General features: G+C 38.3%; 1 protein-coding gene across 2 annotated transcripts in view; it reads left to right on the forward strand.

Annotated features, from left to right (window-relative positions):
* LOC124636811 (tyrosine-protein kinase CSK) overlaps positions 1-21,207 on the forward strand; it is a 31,534-nt gene that overhangs the window by 5,641 nt on the left and 4,686 nt on the right. Inside the window, exons 1-15 of one of the 2 annotated variants that reach the window (XM_047172974.1) lie at positions 1,984-2,306; positions 8,604-8,689; positions 10,065-10,184; positions 11,110-11,190; positions 11,699-11,780; positions 13,600-13,690; positions 15,807-15,953; positions 16,775-16,865; positions 17,086-17,205; positions 17,689-17,824; positions 18,146-18,311; positions 19,359-19,523; positions 20,074-20,290; positions 20,531-20,617; positions 20,748-20,936. In XM_047172974.1, coding sequence (XP_047028930.1) covers positions 8,642-8,689; positions 10,065-10,184; positions 11,110-11,190; positions 11,699-11,780; positions 13,600-13,690; positions 15,807-15,953; positions 16,775-16,865; positions 17,086-17,205; positions 17,689-17,824; positions 18,146-18,311; positions 19,359-19,523; positions 20,074-20,290; positions 20,531-20,617; positions 20,748-20,936 — 1,740 coding nt within the window. In that variant the 5' untranslated portion in view covers positions 1,984-2,306; positions 8,604-8,641. Of the gene's footprint in view, positions 1-1,983; positions 2,307-8,603; positions 8,690-10,064; positions 10,185-11,109; positions 11,191-11,698; positions 11,781-13,599; positions 13,691-15,806; positions 15,954-16,774; positions 16,866-17,085; positions 17,206-17,688; positions 17,825-18,145; positions 18,312-19,358; positions 19,524-20,073; positions 20,291-20,530; positions 20,618-20,747; positions 20,937-21,207 lie in introns of those variants that run through there. The other variant, XM_047172975.1, reaches the window with a different exon arrangement.

Below are 21,207 nucleotides of genomic sequence, written 5' to 3' on the forward strand. Positions count from 1 at the left end.
GTAATTAAACTTTTACTTTTATATAATTTTATTACATATCCTTTTTTATTGCTCAATATATATATATATATTTTATGTTAAATAGAAAAAAAGAAAGCGGTTATTGGTATTACAGTAAAATAAATACACTGTAAAACTGAAAAAAAAAAAAACAGTAAACAAACATTATAATGCGCAAGGGCCTAAGCTCAGTAAAGCCACATTTTTTACAAACCACAAAACATTCCCAAATTGATCATAAAACGCTCCGTGTGGATAAACCATTATTTACGTTGTAAGTAGATCTGTCCAAGGGGAGTCTGCGCACCAACACTAAAATCATGAATAACGTCTTAACATTTTGATCATTATAGACCCGATCTCAATGTATTTCGTTTGTAAATGGCCATTAACGTGCTAATATTGAACGATTCTCGTATATTTTGCATTTATTTAACAAAAATAACCAATTAGAATACACTGTAAACAATAGAAAAGTATCAAACGATGATCGTGTAGTGATCGTATAACTTTTCCAACTAAACTATACTATGTAAACGTTTTGAAATTGTCGTAATAATACATATTTCGTAAAGGAAATTTCTTCACGTTTATTTTGATATAAAATAACAATCTAAATAAGGTATAAAACAAGAAACTTACCACACTTTTGTCAAGAGCTCCACACACAAAAAAGTCACTTGTCAAAAACGACGAACTGTCACTTCAATATATTTTTTTATAAATTTAATGTTGCCATTGGACAGAAAAAATCACAACTCACGGATGACAAATTTAATAACGCGCCATCTAGTATCAATCAACTATATTAATACCACCTGGCTATAGCGCTGTACACGTTTAAACTGAACGATGTCGTTCGGATACTGTAGTCACCACGGACGCTTAAGGCAAGATTTTTTTTGGTGACTGTTATCACCTCGGACGCTTGAGTGGTTATAAGGCTATTGTTGCCTGTCGCCTTCATTATAAGATACTTCCTGGGACGCTTGCATTGACTAGTTCGCACGCAGTTGCGGTCATTAGCTGGGCAGAGTGGGCAGCTTGTCTAGTTTAAATCATCAGTTTCACATAATCGTAGACAGCTATACGCTGTCTCTGATTTACATTATGTAAAGTGGTTTTCCACCTTAATTTCTGTTGTATTACTTGAATTCATTCTCTTGTCTACTACTACGTCTTGCTTGGCGAACGAAATATAGGTTCGGAAATAGTTTTAAATGAAGCAAGTTTAAAGGCAAATTTATTGCTACAAGCAACAATGCAGAATATAACACCTTGTTTTATAAACATAATTTGATTTATACGTGCTGGTAACTAACACACCCGTTTGTTCCCTAATTTCGTTATAGATCTTGACTGTGTTGAGTCATATTGTTATACTCTCGTAACGTAATAGCTCGTTGGAGCCCTGTAAGCACGTGGTTACTGCACTCGTGTCAATTACAAGGTATCAATGTGTTGGAACGTTTCCTGTGTGCAACTGTGCAGTTCGGCGCAGCGGCAATGGCGTCGGCTTGCCGTAACCCGAGAAGCGTAGCAATCTCATCAGGAAATCGACACTCATTTGCTCAGTCTTCCTTGTAGTACATACTGTTTGTACTTCTTACTATACTATTATTACTATTTCAAACATTACTTTCAGGATGTGCTTTCTTAATATTCGCTGAAAATGTATCATCGAAATGGAAATTGTCTAAAGAAAATGATGTCAAATCTAACTAAAGCAATCCTAGTAGCTAATGAAATCTAGATTAAGTATTCAGGTGGCGTAAAATAATGTCATCACAACCAGTCCTTCGTTTACTAACGTTTACACCATTAGCTCTGGCTCTAACCGTGAAGATTTTCTGTGTCCAAATCTGTCGGCCTCCGTTTACGATTACGCAGTAAAGACGAATGGCATGGATATAGACGTCGTTTGTGTAATACCTTTACTAATAGGGATATTCACGAGTTGGTGGGCAGACCGCGACTCCCCCACTGACAGTTTGCGATTGGCGGTCGCGTCATATGTACGTTTATTGTTACGGAAAGTGTCTGCTCGGAATATGTGCGCATATGCGACTTAACTTAGTACAAATCTGCCGTGGAGTGATAAACATGTTCCACATGTAAATAAACAGAGGTTATACTGCACTTGAGTTGACTCACTACTGAAAAACAACAAATGTAAACAAAACACTACGTGTTAAAAGGACCTTATCTGTTTAGCAGTGTGTTGGTGACGAGTGTTTTATTACAGTTTTACCGTGTATGTCCAATTTCCTTGCACATGAAGACAGACAAGTTTGGCACACGGCGAGGTACGTTAATATTAATTAAGCGCAATATTTACGTAGGATAAAACCATGTCGATCCAACCGATTTTAATGCAGTTTTCAACAACAAATAGTCATTCAGGAGGAAGTTTTCTATGTAATGTATCATACAGTAGAGTGCACCCGTGCTAGCCGGATCGGGTCGCTATTAACAATATAATTAATCATGTCAACTTCGTTATTTCCTTATTCTGATATTTTAAGGCTCGTGTAGGATTAATGACATAAAAGTATTATTACATTTACAGAAACCAATTACGAAATATGATATTACTAACAAACAATTTAAAATATCTGAAACTAACATTACCGTTTAAAGCTAAAGGCTCAATGTGATTCTCGAAATCACGGAAAAACTAGAACGAAATCATAATTTTGTGTGAAATATGCAATAGGAGTCATCCATAAAGTATACCGGCAGTCATCATCGTGTCACGAGGCCAATGTGTTAACGCGTCCACCTTGATTGGCGCTACGTGGGCCGTGGACCTACCTCGCACATGATATTGTATGCCATCTTAAAAAAATTAATTGATTTCAAATACCTGAGATTATCTTGTTTATAAGCTAGAACCACTCCATAATTCATTGAGGTAATTAGTGTTTTTTCTTCTTAGTATTTTTTGTTACGTAAATCTCATTATTGCAGTTCGTACTGTTACATTTCGAAACGTGATTCACAAAAAACCCTAACTGGTTACTTAATTGCTTATTTAGTAAGACAAGTAGGTAAAAGTTACATTAAAATAAGCTCCATATTTTATTAAATAATTAACTTAATATTTTATACATGTAGATAGTAATCTGCCGTCATTAACAGACAATACTTCTGAGTCATACTTTCTTTCATACTCAAATGAGGAGTGGCTTTACCCTATGCACGCCAATAAAAACGGGGTGTCACTCGCCAAAACAGGATTAATGATCCCTGAACATGGAAATGGCGTCCGGGAGCAGTTATTTACAACTGTCGTAGCTACCTTGAGTGCTGCAAGTTTTATTTCCGACATTTTTATCGCAACTTTGTACCGTTTTCGACTAAAAAAATAAAACATCGAAAACTTTTTTACAAAAAAATTAAACCGACTTCCCAAAACACTAAAAAGCAAAAAAAAAACTATTTTTAGGTGCATCGGCCTAGAATTCGGTGTCTAATGGATGTTACTAAGTTAATTTTGCCACCGACTTCTAGGCCGATGCACCTAAAAATAGTTTTTTTTTTTGCTTTTTAGTGTTTTGGGAAGTCGGTTTAATTTTTTTGTAAAAAAGTTTTTTATTTAAAGCTTTTCAGTGATACGTATAGTTGTCACTATCCATACAAGTGGGAAGTTCTCATCAATACAAAGAATATAAGTCCAAATACGAGGTATTTTACATATTCAGTTGTCGAGTTCCCTCGACTTTCTCTGGTCTCCATCATCAGGTCAGCTTCAAACCTTCACTGTTGCAAAGGTCTTGTCAATACAAATTATTTAAGCCCAAACACGAGGTAGTTTACATATTCAGTTGTCGAGTTCCCTCGACCCTCTCTGGTCTCCATCATCAGGTCAGCTCCAAATCTTCACTGTTGAATAGTGCTTTTAGGCGTACACCTGAGTATCAAGTTTTTACCCTATGTATGCCTACAACTTTCGAAGGTTGCCCTCGATTTCTCAGGGTTTCCATCATCAGATCCTGACCTGATGACTATGGGACCAACTGGCAGCTATTTCGAGTCGAACAAAAAAAGAATCACGTAAATCGGTCCATAAACCTCGGAGTAATCGATGTACATACATAGAAAAAAAAAAAAAAAAAAAAAACATACCGGCCGAATTGATAACCTCCTCCTTTTTGGGAAGTCGGTTAAAAATGCTTCGGTAGTAGAAGCCTCTCTCTGTAATCAAACGAGCATTAATAAGTCTTTTAGCGAATTTTCATTAAGTTTCCTGAATAAATCTCGAGAGACTAAATTAGCTTCAATTTATTTTCACAAAACGCTACTGGTCTTTAGTCGGTGATGCACCGACAAAGTTGTTTTTTGTGTGACCTTACTCGAGGGAAGGAAACGATTTTTACCGGTTAAAGGCCGCACTTTTTGCTGAGCTCGTGCTATTGTACACTGTTATTGGAACGTTCAAAAATCTTTCAAGTTTGCTTTCAGTTTTGTTAAGTCAAGTAAAATTCGCTTCATATTATAATATAAGCATAAGAGTTGTCGGGTTCTAGTATTATTTCCTTTTAATTAATATAGAGTGTATGAGATATTGAGTACACAGGAAAATATTTATAATATTTCTTCCGATGTTTAAATAACTGGTCGTCATGGTATTTATATATAATTCTCATTCTCACTTACTGTTATTATATGCTGTGCACATGCCATGCACCAGTCGTAAACAAAGCCCAGCAAACATAAACAATGATAATTGAAAATGTGTCTGCTGCAGCAGCTGTTGCGTACAACTTCCTAGTTCCTACATTCAAATAAAGGCTAAAAGTCGTTGACCGCCTCACTGCACTTTAACCTTAATTTCGGCGATATGACGCAAAATACGTACACATTTATTTTATTCCGCTATGTTTATAAAACAATATGCTCTAAATGCTAACATGTAACGTAGCGAATGAGTCATCTAATTGGAAAATTAAGAAAAAGAAAACCCTTTTAAGAAAATTAAATGAGATAAGACGATACACGAATCGTGTACGAACAAAATTAATCACTTAGCGTTCAATTCAATGAAATTGTAAGCGGCGAAAGTGGCAGAAGCTAAATGTCAGAGAAACCGTGAAACATCAAAGAAAATATTGTTTTATGCTCCCTTTTCGTACAAATTTCGTCTGGCAAAGAACATAAAATATCTGAATACGCTTCAGTAAATATGACTTATTTTTTAAATATCAACCATCCATTATTGTTTGTCATGTGAAGAGATATTATTATATGCCTCTTCGTAAGTAATTTTTTAGCTGTCAAACACTGGCGAAACCTTATCCCAATCTTTTCTTCCTTAGATGGTCCAAGACTAAATCAATTAGCTCATAGAAGCGACTCTCTGGTAGCTACTAACATTACAATTTATTTATCCTGTCCACATAAAGTATGTGTCTATAAGAGAAACTAAAAAGGCAAACAATCGAAACGTGGCCGGGGTGATGAAGTGATGAATGATGTTGTTCTGTAATGGCGGTCGCGTGGTCGCGGTGTCGGCGGGATACGATGAAAGTGAAACGCGCGCGTGGTCCCGTGGTCGTTCAACTCGGCACGCGCCTGCATCCTCTGACGGCCCATCTCGTTGCGACTGTTGTTTTGTTGCACTCGTTACGTTTTCTATGCTGCCAACCAAATGTACCGACGTTACTTCGACAGCGAGCTCGATTTATAATCTTGGTGACGTACTTGGTCCTTTCAAACGTTAACCTATTGATTGCGATACAATAAACAATATGCCTTACCATAGTTTTACATTCCTATCCTCGCAGTAATGTAGGGGGTATTTTCTCCTATTAACTCCTTTGACTTAACTACCATCTCAGGCTAGGTTAGCTCTGAGACTATTGTTGTATATATTCTTGTATATTCCCTATCTTAGAATTCTTCACTAGTATTTTGCAATATTTTAGAAAAACCATTTTAAGATTTACGTATACACAATGTGTCTTACAAACATGTTGTATTGATGTAATTAAAAACTTATCACGAATTATGTAAATGTTCATTACGTTAACTTGCAAGTTGCAATAGTTAATTTGTTTTATTGCAAAAGTTTGTTTTACAATTAACTTAAGTTTTCTAACCATAACATCGAACTTGTATGCGAGACTAGTTCATTTCTATACTTTAGCGTATCTGCCGGTACATATAAGTAGTTTACGCTCCGAGATGCCATATACGGATCTGTGACGGATTCCTAAGCGGTGATCTAATAACAACTACACGATAAGTCCTTCTTGCCTTACAGCGCGGCTTGAAATCCTTCGGTCACGTTTCTCCCTTAGTCACAAGACGTGGAAAAGATTAAACTCAATTTAATTGTGCTCCAAATAATGTTGCTTCAAATTGGTCCTGTTATTTTTGACCAGATTTATTTTGTATGCCTTAAAAAGTTAAACTTATTAATATCCTTGCCATTGCTCTTAGAACCTTGGCTCAAAGTAGCATTGACTATTTTGCATCTGTCAACAACGCTTCGACATATCAACATATAAGGTCAAAAAACTTAAGGCCCTACTGCCAAAATAATATTGAATTAATAAAACTTGTAATATTTATGATTTAGTTTCTATTGCATGAGGTTAAGTTGCCTGCAATGTAGTTTTCCTGTTGATGAACGTTTAGTCGTCTTGTACAGTAATAACAGTCAGTGAGGATAATTTAAATAAATTAAACTGCGGCCACGAGTGACCTTCGTTATTATGTGCTCAGATGTGTTAATACGGAGTCATTGTAAATAATTCATACGTAATTTGTTTAACGCCGTCAAGTTTGCGCTCAAAGTAGACACGTACCATATTTCGATGTCCCCCTCTCAGTTTGGCAGGTAATTTTAGGTATATATTTTGCTGTAAATGTCCAAGTCCATGTAACAACAAATCGTTAAGTGCGGTGGCGTGACAAAAACGAATTTGTTTTTGTGCAGTAACATGCAAGTGGCGTATACGATGCCACGGCGCGTCACGCTTGCATGATGCAAAAAACTGCAAATAATCAGCGAATTGCGTTTGTTGGACAACACATTACAGTGCCCACACGGTACGCTCACACTCGAGCTAGGTCAACAGAGTGAAAATCGATATAATATTGCTACATCCGTACTATTGCGGACTTGTTCTGCTTTTACATCGCAAAATTCTAATCATTTCCAGTTGATATCAATTTTATTCATCAGTTATTGCAATCGTGGCTGGAAGCTTCAGACCTTGTTTGAGTTTTCTAAATCTGAAAAGTTCGTAAGAAATCTTCGGGTACCTTAATTTCAACACGTTAAAACGTTATCAGCCTGGTGATTATTGCCAAAGATAAGGCCTGTGCTCTGTTTCTCTTACTAATTTCACAACTAAATTGGTCGCAAATTAGTTATTCTTGAAATCTAATAAACTATTCAAAGGCATTGAGATTAAATTTAAAAGTACATAATTACGGATTTTACTTCTTTTAATAGCGTAAAGCAGGCGACTCTTACTTTGTAGAGCGACGACTACTAAGCCCGGTGAACTAGATTGGTTCCCCCCAGTAATTCCGTTCTCAATTAGTGGCATGAATGCTACATCTAGTACGTGTGCCTGAGAGAAATCGAATCCACGCATCTTGGATGAACAGAATGCATACAACGAACTTTCAATGCGGCATTCGTTTGCAAAGCAACAACAAATAGTTCCTAGACGTTACGTTACGCGTAAATGATTATGCTGTCATCTGCATTTCCACCTGTAGTGTTACATAAGTTTGCTCATACATGAACAGAAGCTAGTCACGATACGACACGGTTGGCTGGGGCGCGCCGTCGCTCGTTAGTTCCACATCATCGCTGGGAGGACGAGAGTGAATCAGCACCACTCCCTGACCACGCCTTTTACCTTCAGCAATTAGCGCTCTACATGCTTACTCTGGTTAAACATGTGGAAATTTGGTCATTTTCGCAAAATCAATGTCGTGCATGCAACTTGAAAAGTGCTCAGTAAATGATTGTTTATTTCTACCCAAACGCGCATTTCAACATTATGTACGATGTCTAACTAAATTAATTAATACGGACAGATTATTCCCAAACATAATGATGGTGTCTATTACGCCTTGTGGGTGTAATAGATACCTGAGGATGCGTTATAACATACAGTCATAATCAATACCGTAACCGAAGCTAACAATGAAATAAAATTGATTTCGTTATTAAAGCTCTCATAGCGGCTGGAGATATAATTGCCTGAACTACAGAGTCATATTTCATCTGTAATGTCTTTGTTTTCGTGAAAGTTGCGACGTAAATCCCGTGTCGTAGAAAATAAATGTAATGCAGCTAGGTATAAATAAACCTAAATAAGTTATGGTTGTTTTTTTACATATTTGGTTTAATGACCAATCCTGATACGTTTTATATTGTGATTCATTTAATGTGTGTGGATAACGCCAATAGTATTCAAAAATGCTTTTATGTGTGTGGCCTCTGGGAATCGTCAATTTTGCAGTGTTATCTGTCATTGGCAATTCGTTTATGTATGACAAGACCCTAATTAAATCCATAATAGAAGAAAGTTTTTATGATCGTGTCTATAGTAATGATTTGCATTGTTTGTCCACAGATGATGAGGGGTAATCAGTCGTGGTAGAGGAGCGCGACATGAATTCTGACGTGCACCGTCACCAGGCGCACCCGCCATTAGCACAGGTAAATATTGCATGAGATTCTACTTGTGTTTTATGAAGTAGCATTCTATGCAGCATGGGAACATATTCTAACAGTTTACAAAACTTCTCTGTCTGATCTATTTAATATCAGAATCTTTATCTAAACATCCTGTTATCATAATTGCGAAAAGGCAGATGTAAATTGTTTGAACGGTCCGATGGGATATGGAAAACTGAACGTTATCCTAACATGCTGCAGCAATGTATCGATGTTGCATAATCGTTTTTCAGTAACGTATGCAAGTAAGCTAGAGTTATAGAGCAACACGTCTGTAGTACATTCTTTATCGATGTATCAGCTACTCTGTACGCAACGTTCGTCCTCGATCCGTGCCGGGCTGCATGCACCAACTGGTATGCCCGACTTTCCTTTGCGTTCATTTCATCGGAATAGTGCTTCCTGTACCAATAGGGTTCTAACTTTTCATAATCACTTTTATAACCACTATTCAGTTTTAACGCATACTAAAACAAGCGTTAAGAAGAAAATTCGCATGAAAAATTGAATTCAGCGTACCTGCACCGACAGTTTTGGCGAATGGCCAAGGTTGTGCGTTTCAATGGATCGTTACTGGGAACATTATCGTTTATCTAAGTGTTTCCAATTCGTTATACTGATAAACAATTACGCTTGTATTACAACACTTGAATTCGGTTTATAGTCCTCGATACCAAAGCGCTCTTAATCCGCGTCCTCATTATGTATACTTTTTTGATATTTTATATTCATGACTCGTCTTCATGAAAGGTCGGTTTGCGGTCAGCCTCGACTGTCACGATGTTATATTCAACAGAAGCTAATTTAATATCATTCGGGCTACTGTATAAACTAGAACTGTTTACAAAGAATCAGTAAACAAACATTCAAGACCAGGTTCTATAAATATTTTTGCAAGAATTTTATATCACGTCAGTTTAAGACCCTTACGCGAACGTGTTAAAACATTGCGGTATTGAATAATGTTCAACGTATTTGTAAACAGCTTATGACACAATATTCTATTTAAGTAAAATACAAGCGATATTTCAGTATTTACTTAGAAACCACATTATTTTCCTTTAATCCCACAATACTCGTATTATTCTGAAATCACTGACATCATCATAGTTCTACGACCAGATTTGGTAAACACAACCATAAATCATTAATTTACTAAATACTATGACTACCATGTTGTTGTAAATTCCTATTCCTGACTTAAATTATTGGTAAATCCAACTTAATTATTTATTAATCCAACTTAATTAATTATATTTATAGATAGAACCTGCAGACATTTTACGTTTATAGATAAATTTAGATTTTTGCTGTCATTTAAACAAACTGGTATGTAAAAGGCAATGTGTTGTTGCAGCACGGAGTGCACCCGGGGTCGCAGGGCGTGGGCCCCTGCGGCTGGTACTCGGCATCGGCGGCGCCCGTCCCGACTGCCCCGGCCCGGCTCAAGCGCGCTCAGCCCCCTCACCAACTACCAGTGCGTATCTACCACATTTCACATTGAAGTATAACCACCAAAAGACTGCCGTTGTGTGTGACTGAATTGGTGTGTGATCATTCTATCTGCGGCCTGAAGATAGTCATTTTAATTCCATCAGTTGCATTTATTACCAAACGTTAAGTTTCCCAACATAATAATTATTACTGCAAATAACAATTCTCAAGTACTTATTCAATTAAATTTATGAAGACCATTCTGATTTATATGAAAGATAAATTATATTATTTCGTCATGACAAAAAATATACGATCCATAAACTAATAACTACCCAGGAATGTAACATAAAATGTGATTTAGCAAACAACAACTACACCAGAACAAGACGCAATAATGCTAACAAACGACTGTGTTTAGAAACTTTTTAATAGCCAACATAGTATATTATTTCGATAGGCGAGACTTATCGTATTCGTCACAGAGCATTAAGAACGAGAAGCACAGTGGCATAGTTATTACAGCGATGTCACTTAATTTATGTCCCTTTGTGGGACCGCATTGATCTATTCACAAGGCTAAGCGCTAGACAAGTTCCCATTACACGTACTTAGTTGAAACAAAACAATTGTAACATTATCGCCGTCGCATGCTTCCACTGACATGTGACAAGTTTTTTAAAATGATTTGTAGGTTATTGTCTTAGTCACGATGTTTATGTTGCGTTGAATCCCTCTTTACCGGCGACGGAAAGTAGAGTTCATAATCATTCAAACCCTTTGTCACACCGAGTATTGTTTGCGATGGAGATTCTCACGGTTGCTTAGAAAGTAAGACACCGGCGCCGGATCAAACATAAATATTTATTCACTGAAGGCAGATGCGGCGGCAACGTAAGGCTCGGATCTAGAATTGGCATTTCGACTATTTGTGGGCTATTTTTACATAGTTAAAAACTTTGTTTCAGTGTGGAGGTAGTGTGAGCGGTAGTAATGGGCCACACGCGCCTCTCTCGCCCACCGCATTGCAGAATTCCATTCCACATAATGTGAGTGCAATTTATTTATATTATTTTTGCTGAACATACTTGCGAATGAAGCTATTTAGACTACGTGCGTTGCATTCAACGACTTGCATAGCAGTCTCCTTCGCTGGTCATTTCATTCTGGCAGAAGCTTACTTAATTTCATTTCTTTTTGCTTTGGAATAATCCAATTTTAAGCGTCCGATGTCCTGTACTCTAGTGGCCTAGTTTCTAGTTGAACTTCACCTACTTACATATTTATGTATGTCAACACGTCAAGCCAATACCCGCATTCCACGAGGCAGGAACCGTCACTACTACTATTCCATTTATTTGTTTGTCCTTTATTACCTTGCGTTGGAAGCGTCGCAATCTTTCCCTGATTTATTTATGACATTTTGAAGTATTTAAAGTAGGTCATTAGAATTTAACGTTAATTAGATAGCTATTAATTTAATAAACATATTGATTTCAAGATGCATAAAATTAGAGTGGTTATATGCATTTTACCTATAATTGTTTGTATCAACAGATTGTGATGTCATCGTCGGTTCGGACGCCAGCGCCGGCTGGGCCCGCTCCCGCCGCCATGCACACTTCGCAGACAACTGCTGGTGACTATCTTTATATTTATTCACCATATATGTAAAATAACCCAAAGCTGAGGGACCATCATTTTGTGATCACAAGCTGAATCACGTCAAACTCTCTAGACGTCACACTCCAATTAATGATTTATGAATGTATAAATATTCTGTATACTACTTTGTCATGCACCTTGAGTTTTAATATCTGAGATTTCACTAAGGTTACACAAGAAAAGTATAAATCTTGAATGACTTGACGCTAGTCAGCAATAAATTTGGCCGAACTCATATTAATAGTGGTAGCGAGTAACGAGTACGTTAATCTAACTTGCGTAGTAATGTTGTTTAATGTGAATTCCGCGTGTGCGTAAATAGACAGTAACGCACACGTTTTCTAATGTAATGTATTCAGACATGCAAATCACGTACAGACCTCGTTATTCGCGGTAGTTCTTTAAATTGCAATCGCCTCACGGTCTGATACTAGGCGAAGTAGGATTATGACATCTTGATTAGGTCCGGTTAGAAGAGAAATTAGGTCAAACGGTTGAACAACACATGAAGAAAAAAATATGGGAATCAATTCCGAATGTGTTAAAAAAATCATTCTCTAAAGATCCTAACTTCCAGGCCATTTTATGCTCATCACCGGCGAGAGGAATTACAGTAGATTTCATCATCTAGATTTTCATGCTAATAAGATAGACTAGTTGTGATAGTGAAAGCGCTTCAAATTGCGTTTGATTTGATTGATCGATATAAAATGTCAGCACAAAAACAATGTTTAAAACCTATTTGTTCCCTGAACCGATTGCCTCAACACAAAGACATTGTGTAAAACAAAAATTCTGCGCATAGCAGAAGATGACGCTACAGGAACACAGGCATTCATGACTTGCAAAAACTACATTGCAGCATTATTTATAAAGCTGAGCGAACCTTGGCATCAGGCCGGGAAAAGGCTAATGTAAAAGAGATGAATAAGCAACTTTAACTTTAATACATTTACTGCGGGAGACATTTATACATGTACAAGTACTGAGTTAGCGTAGCCGTATATGCTAATACATGAAGATGGAATCCAGCAAAGAATGTGCGTACAGTATTTGACACCAACGATCTAAACAATATCACTTCAGAGATCCTTTATTGATTCCAAAACACTATGTAATAGCAAATTCTTGCTAAAATTCTTCAGGAAAATGCACAGCCTTTCCTTTTTCGAATAGGAAATGATAAATGGTTTCTCCCTCTGTGGCGGAAAAGAATGTTAAGAGGACGAATTGGAATTTTTGGCGCCAAGGATCTCAATTTTTCTCAGTAAATACAAAACGGATCAAAATACAACTTGGTTACCTGAAAGTTCATGATATAAACCTTATTTTGTTAGACGTCAAAACATGATTAGGTAACTTTTATAACAGAGAAAAATATTTCAAACATACCTCTTTTTAAAAAGAGATTCACATATTATGGGCAAACGGGACCGATTTAAGCCTCTTAACTTTTTTAGTAGTTGAGTATATACATACTCTTTAAAATTGTAGAAGGAATTTTTATCAAATTATCATTTCTTAATAATAAAATTACAAAACCATTTTGTCGCTTACGACTTTTACTTATAAGCTAGCGCGCGTATTGTTATCCTCGCCCCGCTCAGACGCTCCGACCCCTTTTGGCGCCTTAGATGCGCGTGCCGGTTATGGAATTATTGTTGACCAATTCGTCGCCTTAAACTAAAACCCGTCCGTGTTGCCTCTACCCTTTTTATTCGAGTGTCCTTGACTTACAATATGGTACTTTTAAATGATTTCTAAAAATATTAATATGAGTAATTGTTTCTTAGCGGTGTCGAAAGGGCCGAGCGACGTGTTGGTGAACTCCACGTGCGCTCCCCCGCCCGCGGGCAACAGGCTCGTCAACATGACTCAGTGGCCGTAAGTATCTTATCTACATCTGTATGACTTACTTACATAAAAGGTATTTGTGGGTGTAAAGTTCTCGGTATCGACCAATTAATACAAATTATACCTATGTTCATTCCTGGGACAGGAAACTTAATTTGCTATATCGATGGCAGGAAAAATGTATTTCTAAGAAATTATATTATTCATAACATTTTGATTACTAAGAAGATGCTGCGTGGCTGTCCAAATTCCCATATACATTTTAGAGCATCCTAATATTTCATATTCTTTATATATTCTAGGAAATCGAGGTATTGCCTTAAAACTATTCTATTTCAGTAACAAACAACCCAGTAAACTTCAAACACCTCAGTAAAGTCAATCAAACACCTCAGTAAAGTCAATCAATAAATCGATACACTCCAACACAAACATGAAAGTAAAGCTTGTTTATACCACAATCACTAATTCACTAAGACACCTACAACACTTGATATGAACGTTATCAGCCGTTATCAAAACGATAATAGACGTATACTCGTCAGTTGACAGAATATAGAAGTATGGAGTGCGTGTGCGACATAACCCAGTGCTACAACAAACCGCACAAGATTTTGTTGTTCATACCACCGGTTTTAGCGTACGAGGATGTAGAGTAAATATCCAGTTTTATATTTACAAGTCTTATGTGGGAGGTGTTGTGTAATAGAAGACCATCGATAAAAACATCAGTCTTAATGTTTCTGTATGTATGTAAGTGGGCCTCTCGAGCGAAGCATATCAACTGGTCTCGAAGTAGACAATAAAAACAAAAGAATAACTAGAAAGTGCAAACTCCAACATTTTGTTGTTATAATTATTAGTGGGGGTGAGGGTCCTGTCAATCTACATACAAAATTAAATCTTAAACCTAAATCGCTTCTGCCTTCAGTTTACTTAGAAATTATGATGAGGTATGAGGTTTACTTCACAGGGATACCTTATTATTAACATAGTATTAAAGTTAAAAAATAGAAGAGTTAAGATAATTATGATAGTATGGAAGATAATAATTTAAACATTACTATGACCCTTAAAAATAACAAATATTTATTAAGATTTTTCAAGTTGATATGAAAAATTAACATAGGTATCTAATTAATTTAAGATAACCCACGTTATAAATAAAATTTCGTACTGTCCCTTTTTATCATAACTAAACAATGAAAAGTTGAAGAGTAATATCAGGTGAATCGGTGTTATTATTGTTATCTTTTATATCAATCGAACAAACTGATTGCAAATGACCTAGTCTTTATCACAAACAAGGCGCCTTGTGTTTTTATTTCTGTTTACTAAATTGTTACATGTTCATGTTCACACTATGTTTAGGAAAAGTAGCAAACAAATAAACTATGTAGGTACCCATTCAAAACTTAGCTTTACATTCATAGGGGCTATACGAATCATTGCAAAGAATTGGCAGTTTTATATTGAAGACATCTGTCATATTCACATGAGAGCAATCACCAAATTTTCACCCACATATAAGTAAATCTGCTGGCGTATGTATAAAAGGAAAAACAATAATGGTTTTTTATTACTGCAGTATAGTTTTAGTATTATTTAATAGTAATGAGTAATGATATGTAGTGTGATTGATGTGGTCGCCTGTAATTGGGAGTCACACCCACGCTATCCCACCTTATATCGATATAATTGTGTGGCCTCAGTTGGCGATCCAAAGAATAAATAAATACATATTTTTATATCAGTACTACATCATAAACAAATTACAAGCTAATTCTGCCTAGCCTTTTCCTAACTATATTGGAGTCGTCTTCCGGTCTAACCTGATGCAGCTGAGTGCTAGTTTTGGCGCGAGCTACTGCCTATCTAATCTCCTCAATCCAGTTAACTGGGCAACCTGATACCTCTTGATAAGACTGGTTGTCAGAGTTTCTGGCTTCTGACTACCTGTAACGACTGCCATAGATGATTCCCAATTATCGACACATCTGTATAATTGCTTACGAAATTTAGGAATTTAAAATTAGGAAGAATTGAAAGTTAGGAAAAATAATGTTCAATTCCTATCTCTAGTAACCAAAACAACAGATATATGGTATATTGGGAATGATAATAATACTATAACATTGATCCCCAGATGGCACCACGGCGCGATATCCCGCGAGCGCGCGGAAGCCCTGCTGTCGGGCTCCCCTGACGGCGTGTTCCTGGTGCGCGAGAGCACCAACTTCCCCGGAGACCACACGCTCTGTGTGCGGTATAGGGGGCGAGTCGAACATTATCGGTGAGTTTGACTTCTTAACATGTTTATTACTACCCGTACCAGTGGTTTCACCCGCCTCCCGTGGGAACTTCACCTCGAATAGAATACAGCCTATGTTACACGGGGACAGTCTTAGCTTCCCAACAGTGAAACAATTATTTAAATCGGTTGTGTAGTTTGGGAGGCTTTAAGGTTCAATGTATCAAAAATATATGTAGGTTTGTAGCAATAAAATTAATGAATAACATAAAAAATGTTACAGTACTTTGTTTTTTTTTTGTGTCAAAATTTGGAATGAATATAGTAATCAAATAAATGGTTTGTTTGAACCTCCGATTTTTTGCTTGACGTCTGGTTTGAAACAGAACAATCAAGCTCTGATCAAGAGAAAAAAAAAAAACATCATACTGTTTATGGTTAATCCGATTAAATCAAGTCGCTCACAGATGTTACTCGATTGAATATGCACTCCTGACGGTATTGTCTTCAGGTTTTTTAAATATCATTTCAATACACAATTCATTTCTTATTCAATGTTTTGTAGTTGAACATAAAATATGGTCGGTATTTAGTATAATTAAACAATAAAGGTACTTGAAACATGTGCATTCGCGTCACCACAGCATATAATAATATACATTATGTATGTCTTCCCACAAATGGCATGTCTATTGGTCACGTGTTATGAGCCGTGTGACTTTATTTATTTAGAAAAAATGTGGTCAACTGAATGTCACCTATTGAATATCTTGGGTGTAACTGTGGCGGATCGGTTATACACAAAGGAGGAACATATATTCTCCTATACTCTTTTATTTACAGTCTTTTGTTATTTATTTCAGAGTAAAATGGGCAACAGCGCCTGACAACCAAAATCAACGTCTTACAATAGACGATGAAGAATTCTTCGACAACATGACGGATTTAATCCATGTAAGTTGATGACCTGGATAAATGTAATAACCATCGTACGATGGTTGGTTTTCCCTAATAAATGAAGTGAATAATCCAATTAAAAAGCTACAAACACATGGCATAATCTCTTATATTTTAACCTACTATACATGACTACTACCTACTATACTACCTACTACCTACTATACAGCATTATGCTATATTTTATAATGTTTATGATCAATTTATTTCTTCACAGCATTACTTACAAGACGCGGACGGTCTCTGCACTAAGCTGGTGCGTTGCTTGCCGAAAGCGTCGCCGAACGGTGCCAACAACAATGGAGTACTACAACCACCTTATCCGCCTCACCCACAGGTAAATAAATAACTTTATAATTTGTCTAGTGTCTGGCATGGTTTTTATCGAAGACTAGCTTCCGCTCGTGGCTTCGCCCGCGTAGTGTGTTGATAAAAAATACCATATTTTAACCAAATCGGTCCAGCCGTTTTTGCGTGAAAGAATAACAAACATACATCCATACATTCTCACAAACTTTCACATTTATATAATATTTGTAGGATAGTAGGATAATATCACCATAGGTTTGAATCTGTAAATTAAAATGAAGGTTACAAGTTTCAGTCTTACGAAGGGGTATTTATTATGTAGGGTTATTGGTACTCAGTTGCATCCGATTAGACTGGAAGCCAACCGCAATATAGTTGGGAAAAGGCTAGGCAGACGATGATTTATTTGCGTTGTTTCTTTCAAAATACACTTAACATGTTGTTTTTTTTTTTTTTTCGAAAAGTTCCTTTTTGTATAAATGATTTTTAATTTTGGTGTTTATTCCTCCAGCAACCGCCGCCGTACCCGCCGACGCCGAGCGTGTCGAGCGCGCTGAGCTCGGGGCACTTCCAGCACACCTACGCCTCGCAGCCCTCCGCCGACCACACCGACTCGGCGCTGGCGCCGCAGAACTTCGTCGATGCGCGTGAGTACCACTACATGGTCTTTTAACTCTAGGAAGAAAATGGGGGTAACACGCAAAACTTATTTGAAATACATATGACAATTTAATAACCAAAAGAAGTGCATTCAGGACCCCAAATAATTAGGGAACGGGCAGGAAGAAGTGCATTCACGGACAATCTACTGTTTATAGAAAAAAAATGTGTCTGTTTCGCTCCCTAATTATGGTATCCAATGAGCAGAGTCGGGCATTTTTATGTCTAATCTGATTTCAGACCGTGTGAAATATGACTATCCAGGACCATTTGCAACATATGTTTCATCTAAGGGTCTCTATTTTCAGGCTGGAAAATCGACGAGCGTGATCTAGAAATTCGCGAAAACATTGGCAAGGGAGAGTTCGGAGACGTGATGCTTGGCATATTGAACGGCTCACAGAAGGTCGCTGTCAAGATCCTAAAGGATCGGGAGGCGGCCAGTAAATTCCGCGCAGAAGCCAGCGTAATGGCGTAAGTATTCCTTACTAATATTATAAATGCAAAAGTCTGTCTATATAAAACGCTGAAACAGCTGATCCGATTGAGATGAAATTTTGCAGAGAGATAGTTGATATATTTGTGTCTACTTTTTATCCGTTTGATGGGAAAAGTTCCCCCGGGATGCAGGTAAAACCTGGGCCGAATTTAATAAACATTAATTAATGAAACGTGCTTCAGTTTATACTGTTTGTCAACGAACGTGACTCATTCGATCAAACATATCTGCCTGCAAGGTCGACAAGTTATTAAAACTTGTATTAGCCACTATCCTTGCAATGATAACAAATATTTTATGGTGTAGGCTGGGTTTTGGTGTTTTTTACAAAGACCAATGACTTTGAGTAAAAAATATGTCAGATACCTACAGTTGACGCATGAATACGGCGAAATAACTTGACACATTGTGATTGTGAAATGTACACGAAAGTAGTCTTTATTGCAAAGGGTGTTACGTTTTAATAGGGATTAAAATAGCAAAATTAAAAATTTTGTTCACTGTGGACAATTGGTAAAGGAAACCATCGTAAGGAAATTTGAATATATCGTAAACATGGTGATGACAGTTCATGTGATTGTTTTTTATACGGAAATAACTCTGACGCCAGCATATAATATGTGTCACAGCCTAAAAATGTCCACTGTTGGAGGCCTTTCCAAAGCTGGGGAAATTTACCCAATCTCACTAAGTCAGCCATGCGTGTTGGTCAGCGGTTTTTAATACGTAATAAGTATGTTTAAGATATTATATACAAAAATGAATTCCTGTTCGTTAGTCTGACTAAAACTTTTAAGAAGTTGATAGTGGTCCAGGGATGGTTTAAACGATACGAAGTTCACGGGATCAGCTAGTATAGTTACCGGTACGAATATGGAGCTCTCGGCGGAAGAGTGGGGATCGCTTTGCGCACTGTACACATAACGCAATAAACCAATAAATCGCTTCTGCCCAGGTGAAGGTCAGGGCTCAATATCCGTGCCGATAACTATAAGTTTGATAAAACTATTTATGATCCTCAGGTCTCTAACGCACGACAACCTGGTCCGGCTGCTGGGGCTGGTGTTCACGTCGGGCGGCAGCACGTGCATCGTGACGGAGCACTGCGCGCAGGGCTCGCTGCTGGACTACCTGCGCTCGCGCGGCCGCCACTACGTCACGCAGCTCAACCAGATCAACTTCGCATAGTTAGTACTAGTTATCTTATTAGCGACACGCCCCGGGATTGCACGGGATTTGTTTAGTGTTTCCCCACTATTTAATGGGTGTTATCCAAACTAATATACCGACCCGATTCGTGTGAAATTTGGTACAGACATAGTTTGGAACTTGAGAAAGGACAGAATAGTTCTTATTACAAAAAATATAAATAAAAGATAATTTCATTCTGGACATAGAGTGCCATCTATCCCGCGAGATCGGGAACTATGTGGGTAAAACCAAAAATATGCCGGAAGTTACTATTCCACGCGAATGAAGTCGCGGGCAAAAGCTTATACATATAAACCTTCCTCTTCAATCACTATTATATCAATATCTATTAAAACCGCATGAAAATCGGTTGCGTAGTTTTAATGCTTCAAGCTTACATAGTGATATAGGTACAGAAAAAACGAATGTTTTATCCTATGTAGTGATGTTGAATGCAACTTTCAACGCCACACTCGTTTTTTTTCAAACGATTGATGGGTATTCAACTCTATGCCGGTTTCTATAACGAATATTTAAATTCCTCAGCGACACATGCTGCGGCATGGAGTACCTGGAAGGCAAGCGCGTGGTGCACCGCGACCTGGCGGCGCGGAACGTGCTGATCTCGGCCGCGGGCACGGCCAAGGTGGCGGACTTCGGCCTCGCCCGCACCCTGGCCGCGCAGGACGACCCGGCCGAGGCCGCGCGCCTGCAGGCCAAGCTGCCCATCAAGTGGACCGCGCCCGAGGCGCTCAAGTACAACGTACGTATACCACGTGTAACTACTCGACTGATATGAAAAATTCTTCACTGTTGGACAGCTAGACTGTCACATAGGCTATATTTTATCCGGATACGAACAGCAATTTCTACGGGACGAGGGTGAAAGCGCAGAAAAGAGTACTTTATAGAACTGTATTATGCTTATTATAATAAATGTATGACAAATATATAACATATATATTATGTTTTTATATATTTAACAATAATTAATTATTTCCAGAAATTCTCTAACAAGTCTGACATGTGGAGTTTTGGCATTCTTCTGTGGGAGATATATTCATTTGGAAGAGTACCATACCCTCGAATTGTGAGTACATCTTACATATTTAAATATTGTAGAAAAGAGATAGTAATATGCCATACTTTTTTCAAGTAATAACTTTAATATTTTTTGTTACGTTGAATGCCATGTATATTGAATGACGATGGTTCCGTAGCCGCTGGCGGAGGTAGTGCGGCACGTGGAGCGCGGGTACCGCATGGAGGCGCCGGAGGGCTGCCCCGCCGGCCCCTACGACGTCATGCGCGCCGCCTGGCACGCCGACCCCGCGCAGCGCCCCGCCTTCGCCGCCACGCGCCACCGCCTCGCCGCCATCCGCGACCTCACGCAGCCCATGCCGCACCAGGTAACACTGCAGCCGACATATCCTACGACGTCATGCGCGCCGCCTGGCACGCCGACCCCGCGCAGCGCCCCGCCTTCGCCGCCACGCGCCACCGCCTCGCCGCCATCCGCGACCTCACGCAGCCCATGCCGCACCAGGTAACACTGCAGCCGACATATCCTACGACGTCATGCGCGCCGCCTGGCACGCCGACCCCGCGCAGCGCCCCGCCTTCGCCGCCACGCGCCACCGCCTCGCCGCCATCCGCGACCTCACGCAGCCCATGCCGCAC

This window comes from Helicoverpa zea, chromosome 15 (genome assembly GCF_022581195.2).
Source record: "Helicoverpa zea isolate HzStark_Cry1AcR chromosome 15, ilHelZeax1.1, whole genome shotgun sequence".
NCBI classification, from domain to species: domain Eukaryota; kingdom Metazoa; phylum Arthropoda; class Insecta; order Lepidoptera; family Noctuidae; genus Helicoverpa; species Helicoverpa zea.